The 13,760-nt window shown below is 32.1% G+C and overlaps 2 protein-coding genes across 4 annotated transcripts; both read left to right on the top strand.

The window, feature by feature from the left end:
• On the top strand, positions 2,566-6,325 carry LOC109356046. 3 transcript variants are annotated; one of them, XM_019599371.1, is made up of 5 exons: positions 2,566-2,818; positions 3,247-3,378; positions 4,516-4,689; positions 4,741-4,920; positions 5,826-6,324. In XM_019599371.1, exons 1-5 carry the CDS (start codon positions 2,691-2,693, stop codon positions 5,968-5,970), a joined length of 759 nt encoding a protein of 252 aa, XP_019454916.1. In that variant the 5' UTR covers positions 2,566-2,690; the 3' UTR covers positions 5,971-6,324. The 3 variants fall into 3 exon arrangements, with proteins under 3 accessions (XP_019454916.1, XP_019454915.1, XP_019454917.1); XM_019599370.1 differs by having other exon boundaries at positions 4,516-4,920; positions 5,826-6,325; XM_019599372.1 differs by having other exon boundaries at positions 2,566-2,795; positions 3,350-3,378; positions 4,516-4,920; positions 5,826-6,320.
• On the top strand, positions 9,458-12,161 carry LOC109355725. Its single transcript, XM_019598918.1, has 3 exons — positions 9,458-9,904; positions 10,006-10,068; positions 10,699-12,161. The coding sequence occupies exons 1-3, from the start codon at positions 9,649-9,651 to the stop codon at positions 12,018-12,020; spliced, it is 1,641 nt and encodes a 546-aa protein (XP_019454463.1). The 5' UTR covers positions 9,458-9,648; the 3' UTR covers positions 12,021-12,161.

Raw genomic sequence — 13,760 nt, 5'->3', positions numbered from 1 at the left:
GCTTCTACAAGTTATGTAAAACACTTGTCTCACCATCCTCTCTTTCAACAGGTACCATGACATTGGAGGTAATACTATCCTAACCGGAAATATCGACAGGGGTAGGTTAACTATCCCGACAGTTATTTTTTTCTATTTATAAGACTAGAATATGAGATATTGTTTAAGAGATTAAGCATGGAACACTTGAACCAACAACACGTATTGTTATACTAAACAATTTAGATAAAAAAAATTATCAATCAGTTCATTTTAATCACACTCATAAAAATTAATAATATTATAAATGAATGGTAATTATTTGTACATGTTTTTTATACTGAAAATATGTAGATATTATAGTCAAAAATTTAATATTTATATAATTTTTTATACTTGGGTGATATATCATCAATTATTTATAAATTAATTTTCTTATATGATACATATAAAGTTTTTTTTGTACGACATTCCTTTATTTACCTTATGGCTAAGAAACTAATTTTTTTTGAAATGTGTGGTTCTCCCTCCCAGTAAGTGTTACTATCAGGAATTGAATCACTAAACTTTTTGTCATCATCGAATTTAGCGGAGTTTTGTACCATTAGATCAACTATTTGTTGTTTTTTGGTTAAAGAATGAATCTTTTTCAAAACGTGTGATTGTATTTTCTAACAAGTGTCACTATCAGGAATCAAACTCTTACCTATGGATCCAGTGAGATTTTGTGTCACTAGACCAACACATTCTTGGTTGTTAGTTTATATAAAGTAGTTTAACACATGAAGAATGAGATGATAATGTAAATAAACTATTTTATTATTTAAATATTTGCTATTTTGTAGAATTAGTATATTTTAAAAATATTTGAGGAATAATAAAAGAAATTTGTTGGTTGGTGAAATAAAAGTTGAATTTTAATTTTTATATTAAGTTATAAGAAATTATCATTATCATAATTTATACTTAATAAAATAGTATCTGACAAATTTATCCCATCATCATTTTCATAGATGAAGAGTGACACATAGTATAAAAGGAAGAAAAAATATAGTAAATTATAAAAAATCATTTTAGTTCATCACAGAATGCACCAATAATTCCAGAGAGATGTTGATTAAATACACAAATGAGAAGAGTAATTTGATAATTAAAATTTATTATGCAAAATAAATGATCAATTTATACAAGCTAATAATCATTAGAGTTTAACATAATTATAGTAATCACAATTTTTGTTATGAAAATTACACTTATCTTTCAAAGGGGGTAATCACTATAATATATGTATATAAATTAGGGTGATTTATGTAAGTGCAAAATCAAGACTAGTATTTTATATAATATCACTATTTAACGGCAATGTAATTTTCTCAAAAAAATTACGCAATGTTATGTGACTATACACGACCAATAACCACTAAGTGGGTTCTCGAACATCAAGCATAGCAGCGCAACCTATGATTGCGCCATGCAACACTCAACCCCCAACCTAGCTAACTCGTTCATCACCCAGTTTAGCCCCTTCTCTTTATTTGGGGTACATGGTGAAAGCGAAAAAAAAAAACAAAAAAAAACTAGCTCAAACCTCTACAATTTAGATGAAGAAAACCTAGAATTTGTCATGGACGAGAGTCATAAACCATGTGATTCATATTCTTATTGTTAATGCCAAGGCAGCTAGTCTATCTACTACTTGATTCTGATTTCGAGGAACATGAGAGACTACCACTTACCAACATGGATGATAACATCCATGATTTGATATGCATACTAATGAAGATGAATAAAACTCCTATTATTCAAGGCTTGAGCAAGTTTAAGACAGTCCAACTCATATATGACCTTTTAGATACCTTTAGATCAAGTCAAATTCAATCCTCTCAAAGTGACTAATAACTCAGCAAGAAACATATCTCCATGTCCTTCTCTACAAGAGAAACATGTGATTCAATATATATTCTAATCATTAGACCACTGCTCCTCATAGAAGTTGGAGAAGTGAGACCTCCATCAACATTCAGCTTTGTCCAGCCTACAGGAGGTGGGTCGATCGCCATAAAAGATGAAGCTAATCCATTACGCTCCTCGTCTGCATAGTTAAAGCTAAGTTCAGCTTTGTCGAGCCCCTTCTCTAAAAAAGTATGTGTGACAATATAAAAATTTATTATACTATTGTTATAGTATTCACTATTCTCACATAATAATTTTGTTTGAAAAATTGAACACAAAATATTCAATCTAAAAATAATACCTAAATTGTTTTATATTAGCTAAAATAATTAAAATTGATATTAATAAGTTGTTAGTCTAATAATGTAATATTGTATTATATCACAAAATGATTAAAAGATTAAAGATTTAATTTTTAAAAATAACGTTTTTTTAGAGGGGAAATCACACATAATTAAGTTCCTTATCCAAAGTGTGAGAGATAGTATTGGTAGTAAAAAAAAATTATAGAGAAATTCCACTAAAAAATTAATCAAAACTGGGGAATATTGTTGTATATTGCTAGGTCTAAAATAATATATATGCCCTCCGAAATTCAAAACGAGATTGAAATCACTATTATATACTATTCAATTCTTCTCATGACTAATTGGTGAATTACTAGCAACCCCATTCCCACTGGTGGTGGTCGCCGCCGCCACGTCACTGGTTCGATACCGCCGGAATCAGCCTCCCCTTGCGTCAGCGCATTTCAGCCAATGGAAGACAAGGTTTGGGGATGCTGTTCAAGTGAAGAAGACAGTGATGATAATATTAATAACAATAACGAGTTCAATTTTCAAAAAGCAAGTGATGATGAAGAAAATGATCACAACTTGCACTTAAGGTTTTAACCTTCTCTTTATTTCGCTCGATGTTTTAAATTGCGGTAGCAGTTGTGCTTATATTACATTTATTGAAATTGTGGAAAAATGTGGCCGAATGTGTTGCAATTGTAGTTGTGGTCGCGGTTGCACTTATCTTGCATTTACTGTAGTTGTGGGAAAATGTGGCCGATTATATTGCAGTTGTGGTCGCAGTTGCGCACTTGTACTTATCTTGCATTTACCATAATTGTGGGAAAATGTGACCGATTGTATTGCAGTCGTGGTGTCAGACTTCAAAACGCATTATTATAGCCGCAGTTGTGACTATGGAGTACAATTTAAAATACTGATATCAAGTTGTAAATTGAGTTATTTAGTAGTGAATTTTGTTTGATATGGTTTTCAAAGGGAAGTTCTTATTTATTTTTTCATGCATTTCATTTATCAGGAACGTGCAATGCAAAGGTTGGTGGAATGATGAAATAGAAATGACAGAAGTTGCTGATAAAAATGGCAAGATGTGTGTAACAAGTGGAGTTTGTGGAAGTGACAAGACTTATTCTTCAATTGAGGAGACAGTGTAGGTTATATTGTATTCTTTTCTGTAAACCCTTTACAAATTTCTTCAAACCTTAGCCTAATCTGTTGAAAATATATATGAAAAACTAATGAATTCCTCTCCGAAGTTATTTTCTAGTTTCAAATTAGCCGCCTAAACCAAGAAAACATTGGTCTAGTGGTGTAAGGCCTTACTGGATGTCTAGATCCCCAGATAGGCCAAAATGTTAAAGGTTGGAGCCCCGAAAGTAACACTTGTTGGAAGAGACAACCATGTACTCAAAGGGATTAGTTCCTCACCCATTGGATGAGAGGATACCCTTGGTTATACCAAAAAAAAAAAATAGCTGCCCATGTTTTGTCTTTCTAAATAATTACATAACTAAGCTGCAATCTCACTGTATTTGATCGAAATATGGATCGAACGATGTCATAATGCTCGTAAATCATGTTCTTTTGACAAAACATTTAATTTCTAAATCTTTCCTATTGTTTTTCTTGGTCTCCCTTCTCCTCTAGAAATTGGATTAACCTCTGATCTACTCTCCCTATTGAAGCTTCTAACAGTCTTCCCCTTTCAAAAAAGACCACACCATCCAACAATATCATTCTTTCCATTCATAAGGTTTAACAGACTTTCTAATAGAAATTAAGGGATGTTGTTGGACAATGCAAACTAGAAGGACCTGTTTGAAAAAATAGATATAAATAACTCATGTGACCAATTTGAAACCAAAAATACAATTAGAGGATGAATTCACTAGTTTTGCTTAATAAATTATTTGAGGAATTGCACAGATATATTGAGGTTTGACTTAATTAAACCTTTTAGTGCCTCTTGTTTCAAAGGTTATGCCAACATATCTTCCCTTAGCTACAATGATAACATAAACTTGAAGGGATGTTGGTCTAATTTATGAAATTGAGGATCAGAGGTACTTAAGTCAAACCTCAAGAGAGGTCATTTCTCTTTTCTCCTAATTTACTTAGTTAGTTGATACTACACTAGTGTGAGAACATATATATTGTGAGAGTTCATAATGTGCTAGAAGAGAAATTAGTAGAGAAAGGTATTTGTTCTGAGTTTTTTTCTTTCTTAGATAGACATTTTGAGAACTTGGTGGTTTTGCAAAGGCTGATGATTTGGGCGATTCGGCAGGTATTTGATGGAACTAGGAGATTTACATCTCTCAGATAATGGTGGTGATAGAAGTCTAGCACTGATGGACATGTACAAAAAGGTTATAGGAAGGAAGGGTGGATGTTGTTGGGAGCAGTTTGAGGTTTACAGGCACCTCAAGAATCTCGGCTACATAGTTGGGCGACATGGTGTTTTTTGGAGTTTGAAGGGAATTAAAAGTTCTCATAAAAATGTAGCTCTTGAAGACATTAAAGAAAGCAAGCAACTTGTAGACACGGGTTATGAAGTTGAACTTCCCTTCAATGAGTTATTTGGTGAGTTGCAGATTGATGATTTGAGGCCTGATTTCGATGTTTATCCTCCAAACAGCAGGTTTCAAAAGTCTTCTCCAGGTGATCCGAGTTTTCTGCTGTACTTGGCTAGGTAATTACTTATTCTGCTTTTGTATCAGCATCATTCATCATGATTTTAAGCCATGAAATTTAATTGGTAAGTGATCTTTATGCTGTTAAAAAGGCGGCCCAATGCACGAGGCTCTCACGTAGTGGAGTATGGGAAAGGTAGATGTCCGCAATATTACCCCCGCAAACGGAGAGGTTGTTTCCAAGATTTGAATCCGTGCTCCCATGGTCATTAAGCAACAACCTTACCTTGAATTATGTTTTAGGCAGTGCAGTAGCTCAAAACATGACTAGGAGGAATTCAAGCATATCATAACTTACATTGTTGCACTCTAACAAACTGAGACACTTACACACTGACACAGACATATTAGTGTATAGTTTAATTTGTTTTGTTGGGGTTGTTGTATCTGTGTATCATTACCAAAAGGCTAGCATTGGAGAATTGACAAAGACGTCATCGTTGTATGCAAGATAGTTAAAACCAATATCATAGTTAGGACCGGGAGGGGGCAGACAACACGTAAAACATGTGATTGTAACATGGAATCATGAATAAAGATCATCGGAGAGAGACAAATTGTTGCAGATATATTTCATTTCTGAAGATAACTGTTGAGTTAAATTTGCAAATTGATAGTCATGTTGGAGGAATAGCTTTAACTCCTTAGAGAACAAGAGTAAAAAAGGAGGCATTAGGCCACTTGTTAATATAGTTTTTATCTTAAGGACACCTAACCGAACAGTTTTGTTATTCTGATAAACAAAATTGAACTATAAAATAACCATGTTGCTTATTTAGTCCTATGAAATAATAACTATGCAAATTTGTCCTTAACTTTAACTTTCTCTTCCTCTTTTCTTCATTGTTTTGTTATCTGGTTTTCGGAGCTTATGTAATAAGTTATAACATGCATCATTTGTTAGGGAGCATCCACCATCTAGAACAGGAATTGAAATAGAAGCCCTTGAGAAGCAATGTGATGGTATTCCGTTGAAAATCGGCCGCGTTACAGGGGGACGGGTCAGTTTCTTCAGCTTTGACAATGTGGAACTTCCTGTTCTACCCTGAACTTTCGGTACCAGCTTGACACTTCAACTCTGTGGGCTGTGGAAAATGGAAGCTGAGGATAGTAACAAGAAAGTAGGATGTTGTAGCTTCTAGGACATAACGGTGTACAAGAAAAGTGCAATTCTAAATAAAATATAATATATGATAATGTTTTATATCAATGCTTTGTTAATGAACATGATTTATGATATAACATTATGACATTGTTCGATCCAGGTAGCTGACTTCACCTAGTTAGATAAGGCTTGATTGTTGTTACGATCACCTTGTATTGCAGTTGACATTTTCAATCTGGTCATGATTTTGATGCCTTGGTGAATGTTATTGTTGGCCATAACAACAAACTGAAGGAAAGGCTTAGCTGAGTCCATCCGATTTAAGGTGTAGTTTTGGTTTCCTGGAATGGAAGAATTAATTGGAAGCATTGAGGGGGAACGAGGGAACATAGATCTGGTGTCCCAAATTTTCTCACACGTCAATGAAAACATGTGTGTTAGTTAAAAAATTCAAGTATTTATTATTATTGTTGTTTTTGCTTCATTATTATTGGTTGGATGAGATAAGATTTGAGACATGATTTTGGACAAAATATCTCTATTCGAAATGAGGAGTACAAGAGGTGCTAACCCAATTATTTGACAGAATTAGAGACAACATTATTAGAGAACCAAAATCAAGATCTAATCTGAATTAAATCCATGATTTAGGTAAAATTAGGATTTCCCCTCTAAATATTACTTCATTCCTCATGCTCCATATAGATTTCCCTTTACTAGGGAGTTTAGAGAGAAGGGTTAAAGAAAAAGTGTGTGTTTTTCTTGGGGTAGTGCTGAGTTGGACGATTAGGGAGTGTTTGGATTAAAATAATAATTCAAAGTTTCCTAATCTCTCTCCAATATCAATAAGGTATGGTTTAGTTTGAGTGTGTTACTGTATTTAGAATTGGTTGTTCATAAAGATATTTTTACAAGGACGAAATAAAAAGGAATGATTTATGTTTTTTGATTTTTATGGACGATGGTATATATTAGTCTATAATCAAGGCCACTTGTTTTTCCATTTCTAAGACATAAATTTTTAAAGTGATTTTTTGTCTCTATTAATATAACTTTTTTCATACACATGATAAGGATCTAATGTCATTATCATACACATGTAACAAGAATTTGGTCTCAAATAATCTACCCAAAATTGTATTATCTATAAACTAGATACAACATCACTAATATGTCTTATTTTACTCAACCAATTTTGTATTGAGAATAATGTATAAATAAAATTGATTTAAAATCATTAAATATATGTTTTGTTTGCTTGTAAATTATCATGATTATGAAAAAATGGTGGTTGATGTTAGAGTAAAATATATTCTATAGCTTATCGATGATGATTAATTTAGTTAATATAGAATCATCTCACACTCATAAGATCGTGAGTTTATATTTGATTATCGACATAAGGATCTCGATACTACTTATGTAAGTGCTCATAAAGTCTAAAAAGCTCCTTCTAACCCTAATAAAATTATGGAACTCAACTCACATAAACTTTTAAAGACTATATACTATGTAACTTAAAATGAGTGGATCACAACCATTTGTTTGTAAGTTCTACTAAGTTGCACAAAGTTTGTATTTGCACTTTAAAAAATACTTAATAGCATCCTTATTATAAATCATTTCTAACTAAAATAAAAAGACCAAGTCAAATGAGTTACTTTCTTGATTTTTTAAGATGATAGACCTTTTTACAATTTAACCTCACTAATCTTGAAAGCAACAAAATGTTAATAATAATAAAAAGGAAATATAATAAAAACATTTAATAGGTACAAATAGGAAAAAAAGTAATAATAATCATAACTACTTTAGTCATCATACTAACAAGGAGGATGGTCATTAAAAAGACCAAGGTCACAACAATAATGACATTCTCTCTTTTAGTGTTTTATTTACATAGTAATCTAATTAAAAAATGATACTATAATTAAAAAAACCATAAAAATAAAAATACTTTTTATATTATTTAATAAAATATGATTAATTTGAGACATAAAAACATAAATTATTGGGATATATTATCCTTGTTACACCACAATATGCATAACCTAGTGAAATCTAGCTAATGAGGTGACACACACCAAACTCAGTGCATAACAGTATAAGGAAAATGATAGAGTAAAGAATGACTTTGATTTTTCCAAATTATCATTTATACTTTATACCAATATGCTCCCAAATATCTTAAATATGAGCTAAATTAATTATTTTTTAACATTTTATGATATTTTTACATATAAGCATGCTAGACATAATTTGTCAAAGTTATTTATTTTTTTGTTTTATATTTCTTTAAAATATCCATAAATAGTTGTTAACTCGTTAACTAAGCCATTTTTTAAAGTTACAAGTAGACATAAGAGGTGTAAGAATATAAATATTAGTATTTAGAGCACATGTGAAGAGAATCTGCTATATATAAGAGGGTATAGCCAACCAGACTCCAGAAGGGAAAATATTAATTAATATATCATAAACTATGGTCTGGCATTAATACTTAATGTGACTATGACCATATTAATATTATTATATTTTCTGTCAATAATATTGATAGTTCAACCTTTTAACACATCATTCACTACCAAATTAATCTTTTTAAGAGTTAATAATTATTAGTATATAAATAATAGAAAATATATTAATAATTTAATTTTTTTTTACAATATTGATACATAAATTATTTTCTCTATTTATCATGTGATGAAGTTGATATAAGATATACTTCTCTTGCTGGTTAGAGTATTTCTTGTGTGCCCATGATTTTTCATAGACGACATTAAAAAGGTCAACCCCTTTCTAAAATTATAAATTAACATGTATGTTTTAGTTTTATCAACTATATATATATATATATATATTCGATGAAGATTAAATTGAAGATATCATATTTAAAGTGAAAAAATCATCCTCCAACCAATCTTGTTGTGCCTTTTGATTATCATTATATTTGTTTATATTAATTAATACCATTCATTTCACATTAGAGTATTATCATTATTTATTAAATATTAAAAAAAGCAAGTAGAACATGAAGGAAACATTGATCAAATAATGTAAATTAGATATCATTCTAACTAAATATCAAAATTGAAAAGAATTAAAAGAAGCATGAAAAGAATTAATTTTTTACTTATAAATTGATAGATACTAAAGGTTAAATGAAACTATAGAATGTATTATGTACTATTAAAAGGTCAAATAATAGTTGATTTTCAACCTTTCTACGTAAAGATAAAGATTATTATATCAAAATATGTCTCATACTATTCAAAATATATTATTATAATTAATTTGATATATACTTTGAGACAGAAGAGATGAGATAATTCTTTTATTCTAACATGTAATATGGAACATGTATGGTTTTAATGATGCCTTAAAACCCCTACTCTTGAGGAATTCTTATATTCTCATTCTCCAATACCAAGGAAGTTTGATGAATAAGAACCAAAACCTTCTCTAAGCATAGCACTTTCTCTTCCCAAGTTCACACTTCAACCTTGTCTTCAAAAACCTTCCAGAACATTCTATCAAATCATTCTCTAATAAACCAAAAACCACTCACCACCTTTTCTTCATAACACACTTGGGTTGCACCATTTTTCTCACTTTTGATACCATGAAAGTGATAAAAATTGTAACTTTAGGCCAGAAAATGGTCCACTATCATCGTTTCCATCAACCCAAAAAAGCTTCAGAGTTCATATACAAAGATGAGGAATCACAGAACCTTGTAATGGATTTTTCAAGCTATGTTTATTACAAATGGACAAGACCAAAGTTGTTGTCTTTTTTGTTTCTCATAACCTTTCTCTCATGTTGTTATGTGTTTGCTCCACTTTTCATTGGCTCTTCTTACAATTTATCTCTCCTTTGTAAGCATCTCATGAAGAAAAGTTTCATTTTTTTTATACTTTCATTAGTTTCTAAATATTTATTTATCTTTGTGTTGATCTTATTGTCTTATTTTTTTCAGATTCTTATGGAACTGAAGATGGGGTGGATTTGAATTTTCCTATGTGTTCTTCAGTTTCTTATGGTAAGTGTTCCAATTCCCTTTTGTTCTAGCTTTTTCTTTTTTCTCTGTCTAGTGTTTTCTTCTTCTTCCTTTGGCCTGTTTTGTTAGGCTTAGAAATGAAGTGATTATATAAAAGTGATTCTAGTAAAGTTAGTATTTTTAAAGCTGTGAAATATTGCATCTCTAAATGATGGATTCAGCTTTCTGATGATTTTTTTTATTCTACTTAAGTGATTCCAGGTTGTATAGCAAAGTCCAACCAAGTGTGCAACTGATAGAAGTGATTTTTTCATCAAAATAATCACTTTTCTGTAAAAATAAAGCTTAAACAAATTGATTATTCAGTTTTAGATGTTCAGTCATATAGTATTAACTTAATGAAGAAGTGTTGAGCTTGAACTCAGATTTTCCTTTCTTCATTTGATAGCTAACATAGTTAAGGTTTGAAAGTGATGAGATTTATGTCTCTGGCTTAAAAAAATCCTTGTGATTAGTATAGTTGAGCAAAGCAATTTAGTCTAATCGATATATTTTCGATATTCTCATTCTTTCATTGTTCTTCTGTAATCATGAAGTTAAGAAACAGAGTATAGTTTATTGTTTCCATATTATTTTCAACTGATCATCTTTTATACTTGTTTGGTAATGCAGGAACTATATGTTGTGACCGAAGTGGTTATCGTTCTGATGTTTGTGTAATGAAAGGTGATATAAGAACAAACCCATCTTCCTCTTCGATCTTTGTCTACAACTCAAGAAGCATGAATAATGTTTCGAGGAGTGTCGAAGGCCGAAAAGGTGAAGAGGATGAGAAACTCCAACATGAAAAGATCAGGCCCTATACTCGAAAATGGGAAACAAGTGTTATGGACACTATTGATGAATTAAACCTCATTTCGAGTCGGATGAGTTTGGGTAAAAGTCATGGTTGTGATGTCCAACATGATGTTCCAGCAGTGTTCTTTTCGAACGGTGGCTATACCGGCAACATTTATCATGAATTCAATGATGGAATTATACCTTTATACATCACTTCCCAGCATTTCGACAAGAAGGTTGTGTTTGTGATCCTTGAGTACCATAATTGGTGGATTATGAAGTATGGAGACATCCTTTCTCATCTATCAGATTTTCCAGCAATTGATTTTAGAGGCGATAACAGGACTCATTGCTTTCCGGAAGCCATCGTTGGCCTTAGAATCCATGACGAGCTAGCTGTGGACCCTGCATTGATGGAGGGCCACAAGAGCATAGTTGATTTCAGAAACATTTTGGATAAAGCCTATTGGCCTCGAATTCGAGGCCTGATTCAAGATGAGGAAAGGGAAGCACAAGAGAAATCGAGAGAACAAGTGTCTTCATCTCCATCATTACAAGCCTCACAGCAACAGTACATTAAGCAACAAGTGCAAGAAAATCCGTCAACGAAGCCTACGTTAGTTATCCTCTCAAGAACCGGATCAAGAGCTATAACTAATGAGAATTTGCTGGTGCAGATGGCAGAGGAAATTGGTTTTCGAGTGGAGGTTTTACGACCCGGAAGAACAACAGAATTGGCAAAGATTTATAGGGTACTAAATGCAAGCGATGTCATGATTGGAGTTCATGGAGCTGCTATGACACATTTTATGTTCTTGAAACCTGGTTCGGTGTTCATTCAAGTTGTTCCTCTTGGTACTATATGGGCTGCAGAAACTTATTACGGCGAGCCTGCAAGAAAGCTCGGCTTGAAATACATTGGTTATGAAATCCAACCTAGAGAGAGCTCATTGTATGAGGTATATGATAAAAATGACCCTGTCCTAACAGATCCTGCAAGCATTAACAATAAGGGGTGGGAATACACAAAGAAGATTTATCTTGACAGCCAAAATGTTGCATTGGACCTCAGAAGATTCGGAAAAAGGTTGCGGCGCGCTTATGAGTACAGAGTCTCTGAATCAAATATGAATCTTCAGCACATGCAACAGTAAAGTTCTATTGTTTCAGTTTGTTCTATATCTTCATTCTTTAATGTGATTTTTTTATAGTTTTGGAGTCTAGAACATGTTTATGCATGTAAAGATAGGATGAGTAGTGCAATGTGTTGTGTACAGCATGCATTTATAAATGAATACCAGGATGTGTAGCATCATGTCTCACAAATGAGCTTGGGCAATTTGGATATCCGGCCAAAAATATCGAAGCATCCAAATCCGTATCATAGAGATTCTACAAAATTTTACGTTGGTTGTCAATTGTTTAACACAATCTATACTTTTTATCTGGACTTAGGGCCGATTGCGTATAGTATCCAAATAAACTTCGAAATCCTCAAGATCCCGGAGCTTCAACATGTGTGCCCTAATTTTCTCATTCAAAACTTTCAGAAATGGGTTCTAAGTATCATAACCTAAAGATGTCTTTCAAGAACATCGACAGACTCTTCGATCCTTCACTAATAAGGTGTTCGTCTGGTGGTATAAGACCTCATTGGATTCCCAAATAGATCAAAATGTCAAATATATTCCTGGAAGTGATACTTGTTGGGAGGGAAGCTACACACTCCAAGAGTGATTAGTTCCTTATCCATATGATGAGAGATACCCTTAATTAGTTAAACAAAAAATACTCTTTGATCCTCCACCACCAACATGCATATGCAACCATGACAATTCACTATATTAAGGTAGATCAGAAATTGGATTCTCTCTGGAAGCACCAAATCTAAATGCTATAGTTAGAAATGGAGTTTCTTAGCTTGATTTATAATTGCTTCAAGCTCAACATTTTTACATGAAAACTTGGATGAGATGTAAAAATGTTGAGCTCGAAGCATATGTGAAGCAAGTTCGTATTCTAACTAGCGAATCGAAATTCGAATACAAATGAATGTCGAGTGAAGGAAGAGGAGGACTTAAGAGTTGAAACGAGTGGAAAGACTTCTTTAATGACTTACATTATGATACTTTAGATGCCATGAATGTAATATGAACATGCCGCTTGACCTCTCCCCGGGAGCTATCGAAAGTATGGTTTTGATATCGATATCACTTGTTAGGATTCGGGAGTATGATTTTTAGGGTGCACACTTGCCGTCACAAAAGTGTGTCATTCTATTGTAATTAGTTGAAAATAATATATTTAATTTAAAAATTTAATAATTAAATATTTTTCTGATCAATCACAATAAATAACGAGAAGTGTAGAATTTTAATTAAGTTAATTTGTAATGGAAGGGCTATGCATATTCCTTGGGGACCAATGTATGCTGTTAATACAGTGGGAAACAACTTTATACAGCACAGATTCGGCACTATAGTGTGACAGCTAAATTGTCAAATATAAAAAGTGTCTTATCTTTATATATGCTTACTACACTTTACCCAATACATATTCAATTTTATTAATAAAAAAATATAAAAAGCTGCCACCAAATTTGATATTGATATATGGTTACAAACTTACCTGTCATGTAATACCAAAAATTTGATATTGATATATGGTACTAGCCGTTCTGCATGTATAGAATTAGGTGTTAAAAAATCAATGAATTTAAACATTGTTATCAACAATATTTATATGATTAGCATTGGTCTAGTGGTGTAAGACCATACTAGATTCCCAGCATGAACAAAAGGTAAATAATTTGATTTTTATGAATAACTTTTGTTGGAAGAGACAATCATGCACTTCAAAAGGGACTAATTCTTTATTCAAAAAGTGAGAGAATA

The sequence above is a fragment of the Lupinus angustifolius genome, chromosome LG09 (genome assembly GCF_001865875.1).
Source record: "Lupinus angustifolius cultivar Tanjil chromosome LG09, LupAngTanjil_v1.0, whole genome shotgun sequence".
In the NCBI taxonomy this organism is placed as follows: domain Eukaryota; kingdom Viridiplantae; phylum Streptophyta; class Magnoliopsida; order Fabales; family Fabaceae; genus Lupinus; species Lupinus angustifolius.
Note: the sequence above shows the minus strand (reverse complement) of the source record. Positions and strands in the feature narration are given on the sequence as shown.

Bases quoted from the DNA above. Each gene is read 5' to 3' on its own strand.
- LOC109355725 (XM_019598918.1), top strand. From the start codon at position 9,649: ATGAAAGTGATAAAAATTGTAACTTTAGGCCAGAAAATGGTCCACTAT. The intron at 9,905-10,005 runs GTAAGCATCTCA...TATTTTTTTCAG, and splicing joins TTACAATTTATCTCTCCTTT to ATTCTTATGGAACTGAAGAT. The intron at 10,069-10,698 runs GTAAGTGTTCCA...TTGGTAATGCAG, and splicing joins GTGTTCTTCAGTTTCTTATG to GAACTATATGTTGTGACCGA.
- LOC109356046 (XM_019599370.1), top strand. From the start codon at position 2,691: ATGGAAGACAAGGTTTGGGGATGCTGTTCAAGTGAAGAAGACAGTGAT. The intron at 2,819-3,246 runs GTTTTAACCTTC...TTCATTTATCAG, and splicing joins GATCACAACTTGCACTTAAG to GAACGTGCAATGCAAAGGTT. The intron at 3,379-4,515 runs GTAGGTTATATT...GCGATTCGGCAG, and splicing joins TCTTCAATTGAGGAGACAGT to GTATTTGATGGAACTAGGAG.